This window comes from Triplophysa rosa, linkage group LG6, assembly GCF_024868665.1.
Source record: "Triplophysa rosa linkage group LG6, Trosa_1v2, whole genome shotgun sequence".
NCBI lineage: Eukaryota > Metazoa > Chordata > Actinopteri > Cypriniformes > Nemacheilidae > Triplophysa > Triplophysa rosa.
The window spans coordinates 3934026-3953193 of record NC_079895.1 but is presented as its reverse complement, the minus strand read 5'-3'; the positions used below and the strand labels follow the sequence as shown (position 1 = coordinate 3953193).

Here is a 19168-nt window from a genome sequence, read left to right as displayed (position 1 = left end):
TCTGATGTCTCAGAGATGTAGGGCAGATGAGCAAACAGCATCTGCCAGATGTCTTGCAGATGAAAATAGATGTCTGCCAGATGTACGTGTGCTATCTGGGCATCTTCTATTGTTCAAGAAAAAAGCCAATTCTAATATATAGGAGGCTACATTTGATCTTTGACAGTTTACACACTTCATCATTAACCACCCACATGCATTCTAATTTGCGAGATGAAACAGGATATTTGTAAAAACAGGAAGTCTGTTGGTTTATGGGTATTTTTTTATTTTTATTTTTTTGCCCATAGTATCAAATTACATTGACAGTAATACAACTTATATTTATACATATACATGTTTCAGAATGTTCAAAACCTTAAAGAAATAAAAATGAGAAAAAAGGCAACATGTGAAATGTAGGCATGACATCAAATACAAATTTTAGTGAAAAAATAAAAAAGGATCACACAATTTTAGAGCTATCTTTAAGTGAGGAATAAAGAGAAAAGTAAAAGGAGATTTAAACACAGCTCTATATGTACCTCAAGGAATCTCTTTTATATATTCCCAAAGGGGTGACCACATCAGCCAGAATTTATCAGATCTTTGCTGTTTATCATAAGTGAACTTTTCAAGTGGCAACCATGTAGCAATCTGTGATATCCACATTTTAAAGGATGGAGCCTGTGATGCAGACCAAAGTAACAAAATGCATTTTTTAGTCATATATACCAGGACAGTAAATAACTGCATAGCATCTTTTTTAAATAGACTGTTTACACGTTAAGCTTCAATAGGTACAAAGCTGGGGTCATATCAAAGTTTATTCTAAGAAGATCTTTCATTACCTTATGTATTTTTTTCCAATATGGAAAATTTTTGTCAACAGTACCAAAAACAATGCATAATTGTACCTTTATCTTTTTTACACTTTAAACACAGGCCAGTTGCATTAGTAAACATCTTAATGCCCATTTTTATAAGCTTTTTTGTAGGTTTAATTAGCAAAAATCAACAAACATATATATTCATTGTTTTTCTAGGCAAACAACTGGACATTGTTAAGACAATTGAATGAAATGGAAATCACCTTTCAGTTAGTTTAGATTTAATTTAACTCTCTGTAATTCTGACTCTCAAACAACAGAGAATTATTTTTTGCTCTTTTTGCATATTGTATATTATTAAACTGTACATTTTATCTTTTATATATATATATAGTTATATATATATATTTTATATTTATATCTTGTTCTGAATATATGTTGTTTGCATATCTGGAGTTTTTGTAACAAAATAATTTCACTCTGGGATTATTAAAGTACTTCTGATTCTGATTTGAAGATGCTCATTATTGTACATTACACTGCTTTAGATCAATCAGCAATCAGAAGGAATACTCCTTCATTTCTTTAATACATTGCTGTTTAATCATTAACAGAACAGAGATATGCATGGTACAGCGATCAGTTAAATGTACACACAAAATTGCTTACGGCCCATTTAATACAAAACCTGGAAGCCTACAGAGTGTGAGGTCAAGTATATAAAACCCTTATCTTCATGAGACCACAAAAATGTTATCTTCATGAGACCAAAGACCACTCTAGGATAGTGGTGTTTAATCAGAGTAATAACTGATGAGTCTCTGTGCCTCTCTGACACCTGTCATGTAAGCTCCATGGGTCGTGGTGTAGAAGTTCACATGTGTAGCTTCACCAGCAAACAACACCTGGAGGGGCTTTAGAGACAAAGAAAATGTATTTTATAGCTTCCCTGGATATATGTTTGTAATTATCAGACGTGAAAAACTAAATGCTTCCATTAAATATTTCTACAAATTTCGAATTTTTACATACATACAGGTTTAGTGTATGCATTATAACAAATAATTATACAATCCTAAATATATACCAAGACAAATTTGTGTTACTGTCATAGTTTGATATTATAAGAAGCTAAGATGTTACCTTGATCCCTTTGCGTTTAACTTTAGGGGGAAGAGGAGATGCTAATGCCTTGTGTTCCTCTACTCCATCGACACGATGAGGAACAAATGTATAGGAGCCACGCACGTGGGAATCATGACCCCATCTGGAGATGAGCATCTTTGAGGCTTCTGGCACCGACCAGCCAGCGAAAGTCCTCAGTAACCTTTAAAGACATCATCACAACACTTTTTTTATTTCATTAAATATAATGCAAGCGATTATAGCCGTTGCTAATTACACAGTGCCTTCCAAAACTGTGCAAAAGTAAGAACGTGAATAAAGGAACAGGGAGAAATCGTCTCTGATTTCTGTAAAGGTGCTTTCTCTACAAAGCCTAGGGCTGTCATAAAGACAGGTGAGATTTTCTTCACACCTGTAACATCCATTTATTACTCTAAAGAAAATAAAGGCAGAGACACTTTTTCACAATGAATTGTCATCTATGTACACACCTCACACACGTTTCTCCGATTTCACTGTCCTCAAGCGTCTCCATATGTAGTGCTTCTCTTCCTGTGATCCAGCCACACAGAGCAGTGGGGTGACGTGCCACCGTATCAAAACCGGTGATCTTCTTGTACCACGTCTCCTTCCAGTCATCTCCTTCAGACGAAGCTTTGTAAACATCTGCATCTTCTGGCCCTTCTTCCCACACCATCTGAACCCCTGCACAGTCATCCGGCCAAAACTTCTCCTCAAAATACAGGAAAATTTTGTCCACTGTTCCAAAGCCAAGATTCTTAATAGCATTCAGCTTGGGTTGTGGTAAGGACGGCTCAAACATGGTCGCTGCTTTGTCTTTTAGAACCCCCAAAGATGCAGTGACAATCACATGGTCTGCATCATAAGACTGCCCATTTTCACAAGTGATCCGAACAGGATGTTCCTCACTCTCTCCTTCCTTGATCAGATCCCACTGGATGGTCTTTACCTCTGCATTACATTGGATAGTACCCGTGGGAAGATCTTTCAGGAGAACATCTAAAACTGCTCGATAGCCACCCAATCCTAAAGTGTTGAAGAAACCTCCCTCGAGTTCAGTGTAATTACTAATCTGAGCGGCAGACACCTCGTAGAGAGAAGAACAAGCTTCATCTGTGCATTCTAGCCTCTTGCACCACTCAAAGACCATTTGGCCATTTACTGTAGATGCTAAAGGAAATTCGTCAAAGGCATCATCCAGATATCCACCCAGAGTCATCTTTCTGTTCCTGCGATCAAGTTCATCATCAAAAGCTTTGTCGGTGAGCTTGCTGAAGCTTGAACAAACCTGATCTACAACATCCTTTGGGACCTGAGTCCCATCTTCTCTAAAAAAGTAATCTTTAGATGTTACAGAATGTGGCGAGCACATGTTTTTGCTTGCCGACGATCCCTCCGACAGCAAGTTGTGTTGTTTTGCGAGCTGGAAAAGAGGGTTTCCTTTCTGTCCGTGAATCCAGTTCGCCCCAACTTCAAGGACCTTATCGGTGAACGGTTTGGTGGTGTGCACCCGACCTCCAACTCTATCTTTCGCCTCGAGGACCAGAACATTTTGAAAACCTCCTTTGACCAGCGTGGCTGCAGCAGCGACGCCTGCAAATCCTGAACCCACGACTACAACCTTGACATCCTTAGAAGCACTCATTCCTCCTGCTGCTTTGTTCAGCTGTTTAAGCAAGGAAAACATGAATTAAGTTCAGGAACTTTAAAAGGTGATTTAAAAGAACCAACAACAACTCAGCAATACAGAGAAAGCTACAGCCCATGTGCCGAGCATGGTGCGGAGTCAATGTTTAAATACCTGAAACATCTGACGTCAGTGACCTTTGTAGTCCATATGATTATTTTACAAGAGCAGGGATCACAGGATATCCCATAGCAGATGAAGTTTCAAATATTGCAGTCTGCAAAATGACCTTCCTTTGATGCTCTTTGAAGGCTGCATGACGCTTACACGCAAAATTATCTCCAAAACATACATGAACACAAGCACGTTCAACAGGTTGTTTTTATGGCAGCATTGGGAAAACAGAAACTTTAATGGGGGGAGCGTTTTGCTCTACCAAACTTCAAAATAAATGTCTCTGTAGAAACAGATGGCTGCATAAATAAACGCGCATAAAATGTGACACTTAGAGCTGATTCGTTCAGTGCACATTTTATACGTTTAATATTACCTTATTTCATACGTTATGTATTAAATAAATGGTCCACTTGTAAATCGTTGAACGTATCCTACCTGTAATGCAACGTAGTGACGTAACCACTTTTAGTTATGTAATCGCCATTACAGTAGGCTTGTAGGCGCCGCAAGATCCGACAGGCGGATGACATCAAAGTACCGCGAGAGCATTTCGAAAGTAAACTCTTTATGTTTTTTTTAAATCGCTCTCGCGGTACTTCAATGTCATCGGCTGTCGGATTTTGCGGCGCCGCGTCAAGACGAACAAGCGTAATGATTTTCCACCCTTGAAGATGTCAACACGGTTAACATGCAAAAGCGTACAAAACTGCTAAATTTGTGTGTTTCCCTAATATGACACGTGACAAGTTTGTGATAACGTTACCAGTGAACAGACTTTGGCGCGCTCTGACAATTTGAACACTGCGGTCAGTTTAACTTTTAACTGCCCAATAGGTTAAATATCGATTTATTTGATAATTATGGTATATCTGCAATAGGAATGACACAGGTTTGACTGAAAACCTCTAAACTTCAACATTAAGGGATATATATTTTGTTATTATACTTCATAAAACGACGTAAATCAGACCGTTTCTGGGTCAGGTACAGATTGTAGATGCGTAACTGCACGTACATTTATTCGTTCGTAATTATACATCGTTTTATTAAGCAACACGGATATATCTCAATCATGCGTTGAGTTTATACTTTGTCAAGTTAAGTGTTCAGTCATTCGCTAGATGGCGCTAAGAAACTATTTTATCTTAGCAGGAGAACGACTACATTGACCAGGCGATGGACGCCATCCAGAGTCCCTGCACGGATTACAACCAGCTCAAGGTCAGGTTTTGCTTCTTTTTCTGTTTCTCTCGATTACTCGGCTTTCCTATTCTCTTCTGAGGTGTTTAGGACAGTGCTAAACGTTTAAGGCTGTGAATGTTAAACAACATGTTTCTGTTAATTATACTGTATGCTAAACATTTGATAACTCCTGAAAACGTATTGTTTAGGAGGCCTTGACTTGTGTAATAACAGTGTGTAATGTGTAATCCATTTTATATTCCATGTGCAATTCATGATACCCAATGTTTGATTTTCATGCTATAAAACCTTTGCTATTGCAGCTGTAGTTAAAATGTTTTGTTTTTAAAAATAAAACATGCTCAGGGCCACAAACAAGTTTTACAGTAATACAGCATTGAATGCATGGGTGTGGTAATTAATAATGTGTGCATTAAAAAAAAGAGGTGACAAAAGAATTTCCATCACAATGAAGTCTGTTCCTGTTTATTGACTTTTCCATTAGACAGGTGGTACGGTAAATTATTAATAGCAATGAAAGTTTGACAAATGTCCAAGTTTCTTTTGTATAACTGTACATCATCGCATAAACTTAAAAATGTCACATTTTATTGAAGCGCTTGCTTGAGCCACGAGAGAATGCAGCTTTTAGTCAGTGCTTAAATGCATATCTCTTCAGATTATTACAAAAATATTAAATTGTCAAAACTGGCAGTTTACCACAAATCCCTGTTTAAATAAACTGATCTTCCCAAATTTTCCCAAAGTTTGACTTATACTGTAGGGTTATTAATAAGGTAATCTGATTTTAAATGTAAATATAGACATTTATTTTTATGCTATCAGTTTTCTTGCTTTCAGAAAAATACATTTAAATAAGGTCATTCATGTAAACATGCAATCTAAACATTTAAAAGGAGATGATCCTAACAGTAGTTTTGCACAGCCCTTTTAAAACAGGCCTTTGGCTTTCTTCATGTTCAGCTGCTTCCATTCTGGCATAGCATAGAAATCCATCCGAGAAATCCCCATGATCAGGGCAAAATCCTCATTGGAAAGATATTCCTACAAAGAAAGTAGAGGTGTGCAATGGGTTAAGAAGTGGGCGAATCTTATAAAAACACGAATCTTCGGCATAGATAAGTTTCATATCTTTTGAGATATTACACAACATCTATAGCCTGGGGCTGGCACAGAATAAGAAAATTACAGTTTAATCAGGGTTTATTTTGTGTGGAAGAAAATGTAATGTTTTAATTGAATGTGCTTAATCTTGCATTCAGGTTTGACAGTTTGTATATTAAACTTTGCTATAGTGACGAATACAGTGAGAGATGTTTGTGGATACCTCTTTTCTTGTGGGATCGACTCCCTCGGGCAGCTCCTCTGCCTGAGAGTTCACCAGCTTTTCTGGAGGGAAGGTTTGCTGGATCGGAGGAGGGATCATGCCCACAGAGTCTTTGGAGTTTGACATTTTGTTTTGGTTAGAGGCTGGCTGTGTCAAATCCTGTAAACAAATATAAAAATATTACAAGTACATCCAAGTGGAAATCAATAACATGGCTTGTTAAAGAAAAAAAAACATGGAGAACTTTCCACAGTAATTTTGATTAGATTGGTTGCGTCTCCAAGCTCTGATTTGAGCTGGTCATAGGATTTTCCACCCTAAGAGAGAATAACAGATATTTCTGATTTTTACCATACGCTGATGTTCAGAGGTTTAGTTTAGTAGATTATGTGATTGCGTGTCAACTGCTTACACTCCACTTCTGTGGGTCCCAGGCGTAAAACCAGCCTGTAAATGTGGGAGGTTCAAACCCTTGCTTCACCACCAGGATAGGGGTTTCCAGGTCACGTCCTGCAGGATGGCTCTTAAGATATTCTTGCGCTGTAACAACCGCATCCTGCTTTTCCTTCTCATTCGCACCTTTGCCAATCCACAGGTAAACCTGACAGAACATATATGATGGGTCAGGCCCATGAAAAATGTTCAGGTAACATTGCACCCCAAAACCAAAAGTCACATTTTGCAGAAAGAAAATGTAGGACCCTTAAAGTGATAGTTCACCCAAAAAATGAAAATTCTGTCATGATTTACTCACACTTTTGTCATTTCAAACCTGTATGATTTTCTTTCTTCCACAGAACACAAAAGAAGATACTTTGAATGAAGTTGGTAACCGAACAGCACTGGCCCCCATTCACTTCTATTGTATGGACACAAAACCAATGCAAGCGAATGTGGGCCAGTTAACGGCATTCTTCAAAATATCTTCTTTTGTTTTCTGCGGTAGAAAGTCATACAGGGTGAGTAAATGATGACATAATTTTTATTTTTGGGTGAACTATCCCTTTAAGATGAGAATAATACTGTATTAATTCAATTTCTTTATGCAAAACATTTTTTTTCTTTTAGTTTTTGGAGAGCTATCCTGATATTCACCTGATCCCAGATGTCTAGCAACATGACATCATCCTCGTCCAGGTCGTCCTGGTTAAAGTTTGTAATCTCTGTTGCTATAAAGCGACCCGTCTGATTGGAGCACTCAAATAAGCATGGAGTAATACTGCTGTTCTCCTCCTGAAGTCTGCTCATGAGAACAAAAAACAGTTCAACGTGTGAAATTTTAGAAAATGTGCAAATACAACGTTTGGCAAAGGTTTCTTTACCTTTTGCTGCTGGCATACTGGGATTTTCCACCAAGATTTACCCAGAAGTCAGCAGGTTCCTGGCCTTCTGCAATAACATGCTTCTCCCTCTTGGAGATGATGTCAGAAAGCGTTTTAGCCATCTCTCTCTCATCCCCGCTGCAGCCCTGTGCAAATCACACCAGAAATAACACTTTTAATATTGGTGATCTCTACTCGTATGCAGATTGTAAAACAAAGCCACTCTATTCTAAATGATTAATACCAACCTTGCCGTACCACAGGTAGCAGGATTTCTCTGTGCTAAGTACAAACACATCGTTGGAGTTTAGTGAAGATGAGTGGGGTGGCACCTCAGTGGCACGTGTGTTGAACTCATTTGTGCCGTGGACATGAAACAGGCTTACTGGGCGATTTGATTGGGCGGAGCCTTCCCTGGAACTTCCTTCCTGTTAATCCGTCACAACCAGTCACAACACAAGGTTTAGACTTGCATCACGAATATTCACAGTTTATGTGTGAAATGTCTGCCCTGCTTACAAACCAAATGGATTTGTGAACAAAAAAATAATGCTTTTCAAAACACTTCCATGATGCCCTATGCCTCTCATCTTAAAAAAGTCAATTCTAAATGAATGTTTTGAAGGTGCAAAACAGTTTTAACGCTTTTTAGGATGCACTATTTACGTTGAAAGCGTAGACACTTCATCATTTACCACCCACATGCATTCTAATTTGAGAGATGAAACAGGATCTTTGTAAAAACAGGAAGTCTGTTGGTTTATGGGTAATTTTCTGTGTTCACTTGTTTTTTAGTGATTTAACCAAGAAACAGAAGAAAGGAATAGGCTGGGAGACCCACCTCATAAACAACCATTTTACCCTTGAAAATGGCCATTAGGTGCATGGGCTCCTTTCCCATGGGAACACGAACTTGCACCGGTAATCCATTGTACTTCTGGTCCAGAATAACAGCCTGATATGCAGAGGCTGTCAGCTCTGCTGTGCTTGCGTGGCGACCCTAAAATATCACCAGTGTAAATTGCCTTATTTAGGTTTCTTACGAAAACAGTACACTTTTAGGCATACCTTGGAAGGGATAAATGACAGCACACATACCTGCCACATGTACAAAAAGTAGTGCAGTTTGTTGTTGACTTCATATTTGTAGAGAATGAGGTAACAATCCCCACCGTAGAAGTGTCCAAGCCACTTTCTTTCAACAGGAACAAGCTCATTGTCTTCTAATCTCCATACCTGAGGGAACAGACCCATTATACGGATCTCCTATGATGAACCCTGTTTAGATGAATGAAAAGCACAGAGTTTTACTCACCTCAGCTTCACCCGATCCATCGTCCACCATTTTCTGTTGCGCGGCCAGATCCGGTCTGGCATGCATAGATGTGGCGTCAAACTTGATTTGCTCAACCTTGGCTATAGAGATAAAACAACCGTGAGATACTGGAATCAAAATGATGCAAGTTGGGTCTTTTAAAGATGTTCTGTTCGATTGTTGTTTACGTATATACACATCTCCTGCTCACCTATTTTCCCGGTACTGTGTGTGGTGCCCAGTCCGACTGTCTGTCCCTTGTCCGTCCACTTCTGGAAGAGCTGCTTGAACACGGATGATTCTGCACCTTCACTTACTGTCTCCACGTACGTGGATGGAGGATAATTTTTTGCTTTTATGTAGGCCTAGAACAACAGATGGTTGAGTGAGATGATGACGTGTATCTTTGAAGAGGACAGGATGTTCAAAATGTGAATGTACATGAAGATCACACAAGTGTAAGCCAGAGTATAAATACTCACCTCTGCTTTTTTCAGACCTTCTGCCCTTTCAGTTTTCGATGCCTTTTTGCCCTTCCATATGAAGATCTTTATTCCACCTTGATCCAGCAGATAGCAATCCTGCCCCAGAATTCACATGCCTGTTTTAGTTTCTCTATTTCATTTCGATTTCAGTTTTCTCAATGTGTTTTTGAGAGCCTTGCTTGCTATCTCTCCAGATGTGTGGCCGCTGTTTCCCTTTGTTTATCCTACTTCTTCATTTGGAGTCTTCAATTGGAACTTGCTCAAATTCATGTTCCTGATTTTATTCAAATCTTTTATTCAAATACAATAAACTGATTTGCCTTTAAATCGACTTTTTCACGTCATGAAAGCTTTTCACCTCTTCCCCGTCAACCACATGGCTTTATTCTGGTGTGTAATTGTTTATTATAAAACAAGCCCCACTCTCATTGATTGTCCTGTTTTGCTTAGAAATGTGTACAAACCTACAATGGATTCTGAAGTTTCACACTGACTTTAATGCTTTGGTCTTCGGAGCTTGGATTACAGCTAGCAATGTATTAAGACCAACTTCTAGACTACTGACTGTTCCTGGTTGTTCTGTCCTATCTTACAAAATCATCAACTGTGTAGGTGTCTTGATAAAAAGGGCGGACTTCCCTTATCATAGGCCTAATTATTGTAAACTATTGCAAACTATTTCATTTCCAAGTGTGCTTCCATAAAAATACATTCAAGATAAGTGTAACGGGTGACTTTGACTACAAATATCACAGGAGCCTCTGTTATCAACATGGCCCTTATACAGTATTGCTTTATTTGGCTGGGTTTAGGTGTGGGCAGAGGTCAGGGTCAGTCTTACCTCAGAATTCAGCAGGTCTTGTGTAAGAGGTTTTACTGCCACCTCCTGCACTACAAGGTTTCCCTGAGCATCTGAAATACTTTTCACAAGATGCTTGTTTTAGTTGCAGCACTTATTAGGGGTCAATATCCATGATTTCATCAACACAATACAACATTTAATTGTATTTTTCATTTTAAACGAGTGTATTTCGAACTCCATTCTTAAACTCACTGAAAGAGTTTGAGGGCAGTCTTCAATTTCTCATCTACAATCTCATCCGGAATGGCATCTTTGATCTCTGTTTTCTCTCCCAGAGCCTGTTTCATCAATTTCATGGCTTCCTCTGAAGATTTTTCATCATCTCCTTCCACTACAGTCACCTGTGCTCGACCACCCCTCTCTCTGTCACGGATGTCTTTCGCTAGATTCATCGCCTTTAAAAAAAGAGGTTTATTTTACAGGTGATAATATACACCACAAGCATCAGAAACAATTCTGCTTTCAAAATGTAAAAAGAAGGTGTTTTTTCTTGGCAAATGAGTTCTCCTGGTTTACCTTTAACCTCTCCGTACGATTGCTCTTGGGTCCGTTCCACTGAATGATCAGACTCCCCAGGTCCAGCAAGAACACGTCACCTTTATTAAAACTCTTCCAAGTCATTTCCACCTGAGGGATTAAATGATATCGAGATTATATATACATCTTTTTTATGACATGGTAGTTTTTGGACATTTTATTAACCAAACATAATTCCAAAAACAGCTTTTATTTGACAGCCGGCCATTGGTTGGGCATAGAAATGTTTAAGTGGGTGGACCAAAAATTATAGAGTGCGTAAAATCTGTATACTCCCAAATACTTTTAAGTGTTTTACTTTAAATTTAGGACATTTTCTTTACCTGGTGCCATTAAAGAATATTGAAAGATGAATGAGCAACAGTATTTGTACAGTATCTGAGTCTATTCTGACTGTATAGTGTTTTTTTTATATTGTATAAAAATTATATATTTTTCATGTTTTTGTCTGACACTTTAATCAAATATGTTATATATAGTACATTTGTTTATCACCACTGGTAATCATGTACTGCACAGTATACATGAATGTAGATGAGTTCCTCTATTGTTAACTGGGTGTGGCCGTTCTCACCTCTCCGGCAACCACATGCTTTTTTCCCTTCACGTGCAGCAGCCTGCGAATGTTGTATGTGTTGGTCTCCACTTGTTTCATACCAGACGCAACTCCACCTTTTTTGTATCTGAAATAAAAGGATTAACATTGCGATGTCAATGTGACCTTTCAAGAACAAATTCAAGCAACCTCGGTTTCACACCATTTTACAGCTGAACTTCCTCAAAATTAGTTTTGGTTACTCATTATTATGACTAAACGAAAAGCGTGCTTCCCACAGTATGAGAAAAGAGTTGCACAACGTGTCTCAGTCAAATCGAAAGAAAGTTAAGAGACTATAATTTGTATAAAGAATATTAATTCTATTTTAGGACATGTCATTTTTATGACACGGAGGCTGATTCTGAAGCTGATAACCATACTATAAAAACAACCTTGATATAAAAACGTGTTCAATCATACCTTTCATATATTCAAAAGTTTGTTTCAAGTAAAACATTTACACAGTGGTCGTTTTGTTCTCCAGGCTTATGATGTACTTCATTGTAATGCAAACAAGACTTTCCATAATCAGTTTTTCTTCAATTTGAGCTAAGAATCTTTCCATAGTTAAATGAAGTCATATTTAGTGTAAAGAGCGGCCTTACATGATGCCCTCTTTGAAGTATCCTTGAAAAGTTGCACTCTCATGGCCCTGGGTCTCCCGGTGCTGCACGGCAACGCCCCCCAGGTGTTCATCTATCTGGGTGGTGTATATTGCTGCTGCTCCCTGCTCATCTTGGGAGGCGCTCTTGCCCAACCAATAATGGATATCATAGGAGAAGTGATTGCTGGTCTTGTGAGTCTGTAAATGACATTCTCATTTAGCACAATCATTCTTTTTCACAGTTTATTTCGACAGCACTTGACTGTGGTATCTTAGTGGCGATACATACGTAGAGTATAATGTAGCTGTCTCCCTCATAAAAATGTCCATATGTTTTTGGTGGGCAGGGTACCAGTTGCATGTTCTGAGTAATGATTAAACTGAAAACTCATTAGTGATTTGCTTAAGGTGAATGAACCGGTGTGACAAAGCAAGTTTGTTTCAGTATTGCTCTCCTTTACCTCCACTCTCCATATCTGTAGTCCTGGTGTGGTTTTATTGAGGACTTTTGGAACGTCGGTCTTGACTTGGTCTTGTGGCATTATGCCAATTTAAATCTTTGGGAAATACCTGGAAAAGCAATGGAAAAAGAATTGCGGATTTAATTTCATGTAGTAATTCCAGGCAAATCATTTCCTCGAATCACATAAAATAAAGTGTAAATTCGTCTTTGTAACCAAACAAATGAGCTTTTTAATAATAAAAAAAGACTTTTAGAAACACAGGCACAGCCAAAAATGACATATGTAAGGGTTTAGCATATGTGCATACCATTTGGAAAAACATAACGGTGGGTAAATTACAGAATTTTAATATGTTTAATGTCTGTTTAATAATTTTCTTCCTGTTAACCTTTTTCAAAGTCATTCAAGGGGAAAAGAAGGAGTGGTCTAAATAACACTAAACACATTGCAATAAAGCCAGACACAAAGCTAAAACTGAGCCTATACTGACAGAGGAAGAGACTGAAGCATCTCTGGGAAAGGAAGTGAAAGCCACACGCTCTATATCTGATGCAAATGTGTAGTAGATACTACGTCTGTAGGACAAGAGGGACTGAGGTGTAAGGGTGTGAATAAGCACCAAAGGTGCCTTACTTCTGCGAGCACTTCCATTTTTTAAATTCTGCTTTCAACAAGACTCCAATAATTGTTTAAGGCCCGGTTGCACAGACACAGTTTATCTTAAACCAGGACTATGCCTTAGTTGAATTAAGATATATGTTGCTTTTATAAAAATGCCTTGGAAGAATACTTTACTGGTGAGCATCTCGAGACAAAACAATGGCACTGATATATTGTAAGATATTTCTGGGCAAGTTATATTCGGTCAAGACAGGTCACACATTCATTTTAATCTGGGATTAGCTTTAAGCCTCGTCTGTGAACCCGGGTCAAAACGTTCTATAGGAAGTTAGACACATTTTATGACAGTCAAGGCGCTCTAAAAATTTGATTATATGGTGTTTGCTTTTTCTCTGTGTTGTGTGCTTAACTACCCAGCTGTTTAAATACACCACAAACTAAGTGCTTTGTCGAATTTTTTTTTTTAAACCGAACCTTGACATCGTTTCGCGTTCTGATGCTTTAAGCATCAGCCACATCCTCTTTACCCACAATGCTATGAAATATGAGGCATTGCTTGTCTACCATCATTTAGCTCGGAGACAGTCTGTTACAGCACAGTTCAACACTCTTTGTTGTTTTGGTCGAATGTGAGCAGGAAACTGCTGTCAGGGTGAGAGATTCTCATCTCCCTTATGATTAAAGCTTTTATACGGAAGCTTATGATAATTTAATGACGTGATTTAGATTCATGTGATGCGTGTTCATCAGAGTGGGATGTGTATATAAATATTACATTAGGGATGTCGGTGGATTCAGGATTTTCACAATATTCTGATTCATTATTCAGTTTAATAGCAATATTTGTTGTGAAAAGACCAATACTGAAAATGATTAAGGTCATTGTTGTGGCCGAGAAATAAAACATTTGTTTGACATTAAAAAACTATGCGTCATGCTTTATTTATTTTGCAGCGTGTGCCATTAATAGCATTTTTAAACGCTGTCTTAAGTTAAAGTTAAAGTTGAAATGCACATCTTTATTGAATTTTTCACCTGTTTGATCTTAAATTATACCGTAAATGTCACAATCCACCGTCTGCCCTCACTTACCACTGGACTACACTTCCCATAATCCTTTGCACCTGTCTCACCTGATCATTATGATATTTACATCTTTGCAAATTCCCATCACCTGTCTACCCCTCGTTATCTGTCTTATATAAGTTCTCCCCTTAGTTCAGTTCTTTGTCTGGTATTGTTTATGTAATGGTGTTGTGTTTGTCTTCATCGTCCTGGATATCATTAAAGGAATATTGGACAATCTACGTCTCTCCTGCTTTTGACCCTGACACGAAGTGTTACAGAATACCGGACCTAAAAGAAAAGTGTGGGCGTCTTCACTTTAAATCCGTTTTTTGTATCCGGTTTTGTCAGTTTTTGATTTTGACTGTTTTGTCACGGATTACTTGCGGCTCAACATCTCTCCAGCTCAGCCAGGATGGCCGTCCTCTGGAGAGATACGTGGAGGACTTCCTGGAACTGAGCCATCAGGTGAGCTTGGATGATCGCTCACTTAACACGTGCTTTGTGATGGGGTTGGATGATGACTCCCCTCGGGGTCTGGCGCCCGAGTTCAGGGACAGACCCTTTGGGGAGTTTATCGATCTCATCCGGTGGATAATGGGCTCTCGCCTCTGTGAGCGAGACCATCCTGAATGAGATCGATCATCATCCGATCCTGTACAAGCACGCGTTGAGCGACCCAGCTCACCTCACCCCGAAGTCCTCCACCAGAGATGAGAGCCGCAGTAATCCGGGGTTCTCAGAGCCACGGCTCCACCGCGGACTCCTGGATCTCCGTCTCCGCCTCGTTCGCCTGAGCCGTCGGTTCCACCCGGGCCCTCTGGATCTTCGCCGTCACCCTGGCTCTTCGGCTCTCCGTCTCCGCCTCAGGCTCCACCTCCACCTGCGTCGCCTCCGTCAGTCGGCCCCCTGAAGTCGTCTGCTCCTCCATGTCTCCGCCCTCCATCGTCTCCTCCGTGGGTTCCCCTTCGGGCTGTGGTCGAGGTACCAACTGGCTCCTCCTGCTCCAGCTCCCTTCTGTCTCCACCCTGGCTCCTCCCACCTTCATCACCACCGTGGTCATCTGCCTGCCTTCATCACCTGTCGCCGCCTGAGGTCCGTCCCCCTCCTGAACCCCCACCCACCCTCCTCTGTTGGATCTGTTATGGCGTGAGGTCGCGCCTTTTCGGGAGGGGGCGTACTGTCACAATCCATCGTCTGCCCTCACTTACCACTGGACTACACTTCCCATAATCCTTTGCACCCGTCTCATCTGATCACTATGATATGGACATCTTTGCAAATTCCCATCACCTGTCTACCCCTCGTTATCTGTCTTATTTAATTTTTCCCCTTAGTTCAGTTCTTTGTCTGGTATTGTTTATGTAATGGTGTTGTGTTTGTGTTTGTCTTCATTGTCCTGGATATCATTAATGGAATATTGGACAATTTACGTCTCTCCTGCTTTTGACCCTGACACGAAGTGTTACAGTAAACATCAATAACAGCTTTAACTTGGCAAATGACCATGGGATAAGCGGGATAATCCACAGCTAGCCGTGCATTAAAGAATTTTAAAGCACTTCACGGAGGCTCCGTTTCGCGTCGGGTGGTTCTTGGCCTCCACGTCGTGCATTATAACCCTTTATTACATGGCTCATTTGAATGCTTGATTCTGATTGGCCAGTCGCGACATTCCAAGGGTTGTTATTTTCAAATAACAACCGCTCGAAACTAATAACACTCTGTAACCCGGATGCTGCAAATCATTTTGAGAGGGGCAGTTTAATATTACACAAAATTAATTATAAATATTTCTTTTAATAACATATATGACATTATATTTACAAATGATTAAACCAATTTGCCTGTTCGTGACGTTTGAAAGTCGTTTCTTACTTTAAAACCGAAACTAAACTGCTTTTCCTCGCGGAAGGTCTGCATTCGGTAAAAATGAGCTAATAAAATATTTCAAATTCACATTTTATGTCCAGTTTTTTTCTCATGTGGCAAGTAGCCATGTAATAAGCGGTTGTTATCACAGAAATAAGCCCCTTCAGTGTGTAATAAGCGGTTGTTATAGCAGAAATAAGCCCCTTCAGTGTGTAATGTGTCCGCTTTGCGTCAGGTCCTGATCACACTGTCGGGGCTTGTTTCTGCGATAACAACCGGCTGCCTGTACATTATCCCTTACTTAACGCATGGCTAGCTGTGGATTATCCCTTAAATAATCACCTGTGTAAACTCTATAACCTTATAAGCCAGATATCTAGCTATTTTAGATGTCTATTTATCTGAAAGGTAGTCATGTATTTTTTGCTTCCAATCATCGCTTTTTTTCAGCAAAAATTACCTGCTGACTGTACAATATCCTTAACGTATACAACCACATACATCATTCTAAAAAGGACTCTAGAGTGTGACCAATGTGGTCGCACATGCAACCTTATTTCTCAATGGTCTCAATTCGCATCCAGCCGTTCGAGGGAGAAAAAAAGTCTCTGAAAACGACTCTGAAAGTCTCCCTGTGATTCAACAACAGACACACATTATGAGATATGGAGAGAAGATGAAAAGAACGATTGACAACTTTTTCTGGAATAATGTTAAGTTAAGGCCTGATCCGTCCGAAAATCGTAAGCAATGCTCTGACACGGAGCCATCAACCTCCCAGGTTATGTCAAGCCCTGGTCCATTTATCTTGAGATGTTTTAAGTTTAAGTTTCAGTTCAGTGAAGCACTTTAAGCATCAACACTTTTTCAGTAAGTTACCTTTCTTGTAGAATTGTGCTTCAAATAAAGAACTTTATGTTGACCAGATTGTTAGTTAATCATTTACAAGTCAATTTTGCCTATATGGACAGCGATTTAAAAAACAGTGAACTGGTAAAACTGTGGTGTTAAATGCGATGCGGTCGAAAATTTGGGTGCACCTAACTTTTGTGCTGGTGCACCTAAGAAAAAAAGTTAGGCGCACCAGTGCAACCAGTGCAAAGAGACTGTTTTCTGTGTGCATATACCAAATTTATGAGCTTCCTTATCAGTGACTTTGCTTAGTACCTTCCAGCATAGATTTTGATATGGTGTGATAATAGAGATGACTCCATCTCTCTCATTTGATTGGACAGTTGGTTTTATTAGTCTGTTGTGTTGCTATAGTGCGAGCAGATTGCACGGACCAATATGTCACCGAAGACAACCCCTTTGCCCTGTTCAAAGGTTCATATTTCCAAACAAAATCTTCATATTTCCAAACAAAATCTTAAAAGTTACATTATTAGTGCCATAATGTCTTGACTGCTCCACTCCACGGTTGTAATTACATTACAGGCGTATCATGAATGATCTGTCCTCCAGCATTACTGAAGGCTGTGTGTTAGAACAAACAGGGAAATATTTTTTATGTGACTCTGGATTATACTGTCCTGTGTTTGGTCAGGCCTGACAGCATTGTGTACATATCTCTACCCTCCTCTTTATAACCTTGATTAATAGTCTTCCTGTGAGTTGTTCTCCATCATTGCGATCCATCATTGCAGATCCTTTCTTTTAGAAGTATAAGTATATGGTTTAAATGTATTAATAGCACAAAGTTATTCGAGCATTAAGTCCATGACCTGTTGGTCATTTTCCTATAATGTAATCCTCATGGTCATTTTGAACATAAGATTACTCACAACCAATCATTCACCATCACATTTGGTTAATTTGGCACAACATTTACAAATTGAACAGCACACATGCACACTTTTTGATACAATCGTAAACCTCAAAGAAACGTTGTTAGGGCAAGACACACAAGTGTAATGTACAACCTACCAGCACTGCCAAGACAAGGACACTTTGGACATTTTATCATTTATATCAAGGACCATATTTTCCACCGGAATTGGTTACAGGAGCATATTTTGTAAGATAAGACACACTTTGTCGTCTCTTTCTTTCAAATACTTTAAATATAGTTTTGCATATTATGAAATATACGATTACATAACAGAGATCTTTCAGCAGGCTTTTTATGATAGAAGGGTAACTGCAAACAGAGGTTCAGTTCAAAAGCATAACTGATGGATAATGGGAAGCACTTCTGCAGTATTTATTTATGAGAGAAAAAGTTATGACTTTTTACAACCTAGTGAATCACTTTAATGGGCATGTTGGGTAGTTTCATAAGGTTAATGTTTATTGCCCTCTAAATTAGTTTAATTTTGCGAAAGAAGCGAGAATCAGACGTACTCACCTGCCAACGGTGAAATGGAGAAGAAAGCAGCCAAGTAAAAGTGCCTTCGGATCACAGCGATGTTGGTGGAGACTGCACTCCCTCACTCGCTACTTTACAACCCTTGCACTTTTATCTCCGTCTGTATTCAATCACTCAGGGCCATATATGGCAAGAGCAGGTGATATGCATACAGGTGTGTGTCATATCTCTTTTACATGTATTAGTCGCTCATTTCGCCCCCTCCCCAATAGATATCTCAGAGCAATAGAGCGAAGCAAATGTATTTGTTTAGCTCTCCATCCCCAGCCCATCTGGTACTACCGTGCATACTTGTCCTCCATTTTAATATGTGATGTTAAAATGTGGCCACCAACCCACTGCACTGATGCACGCCTTCCAAACCTACAAATTTCCATGAGCTCCTGTCGTGATATCGGATAGGGTTGTTTTCATTTGACACTTTCAAGGCCTGCAAATCACGTTGGAAATATGTGACCCTGGATCACAAAACCAGTCTTAAGTAGCACGGGAATATTTTTCGTAAAAGACAAAAATACATTGTGTGGGTCAAAATTATCGATTTTTCTTTTATGCCAAAAATCATTAGGATATTAAGTAAAGATCATGTTCCATGAAGATATTTTGTAAAATTCCTACCTTAAATATATAACAACTTTATTTTTGTGAGTGGATGGTCTGCCACAGTGCCCCTGATTAACAACTTCAAAGGCAATTTTCTCAATATTTAGATTTTTTGTGCTCTCAGATTCCAGAGTTTTAAACGGTTGTATCTCAGCCAGATATT

General features: G+C 39.3%; 2 protein-coding genes across 2 annotated transcripts; both read right to left on the bottom strand.

Annotated features, from left to right (window-relative positions):
• Positions 1-269: 269 nt before the first annotated feature.
• On the bottom strand, positions 270-3962 carry LOC130556017 (spermine oxidase-like). The gene is made up of 4 exons (XM_057336659.1): positions 3757-3962; positions 2426-3621; positions 1953-2136; positions 270-1723 (listed from the first exon to the last, which is right to left on the bottom strand). Exons 1-4 carry the CDS (start codon positions 3763-3765, stop codon positions 1604-1606), a joined length of 1509 nt encoding a protein of 502 aa, XP_057192642.1. The 5' UTR covers positions 3766-3962; the 3' UTR covers positions 270-1603.
• Positions 3963-5405: 1443 nt separating this feature from the next.
• Positions 5406-18471, bottom strand: vil1 (villin 1). The gene is made up of 20 exons (XM_057335673.1): positions 18382-18471; positions 12474-12582; positions 12302-12376; positions 12014-12210; positions 11385-11493; positions 10790-10900; positions 10466-10668; positions 10253-10331; positions 9409-9507; positions 9138-9291; positions 8927-9027; positions 8710-8847; positions 8453-8611; positions 7860-8039; positions 7612-7757; positions 7385-7529; positions 6702-6890; positions 6539-6606; positions 6290-6449; positions 5406-6006 (listed from the first exon to the last, which is right to left on the bottom strand). The coding sequence occupies exons 2-20, from the start codon at positions 12552-12554 to the stop codon at positions 5893-5895; spliced, it is 2508 nt and encodes an 835-aa protein (XP_057191656.1). The 5' UTR covers positions 12555-12582; positions 18382-18471; the 3' UTR covers positions 5406-5892.
• Between the last annotated feature and the right edge of the window lie 697 nt (positions 18472-19168).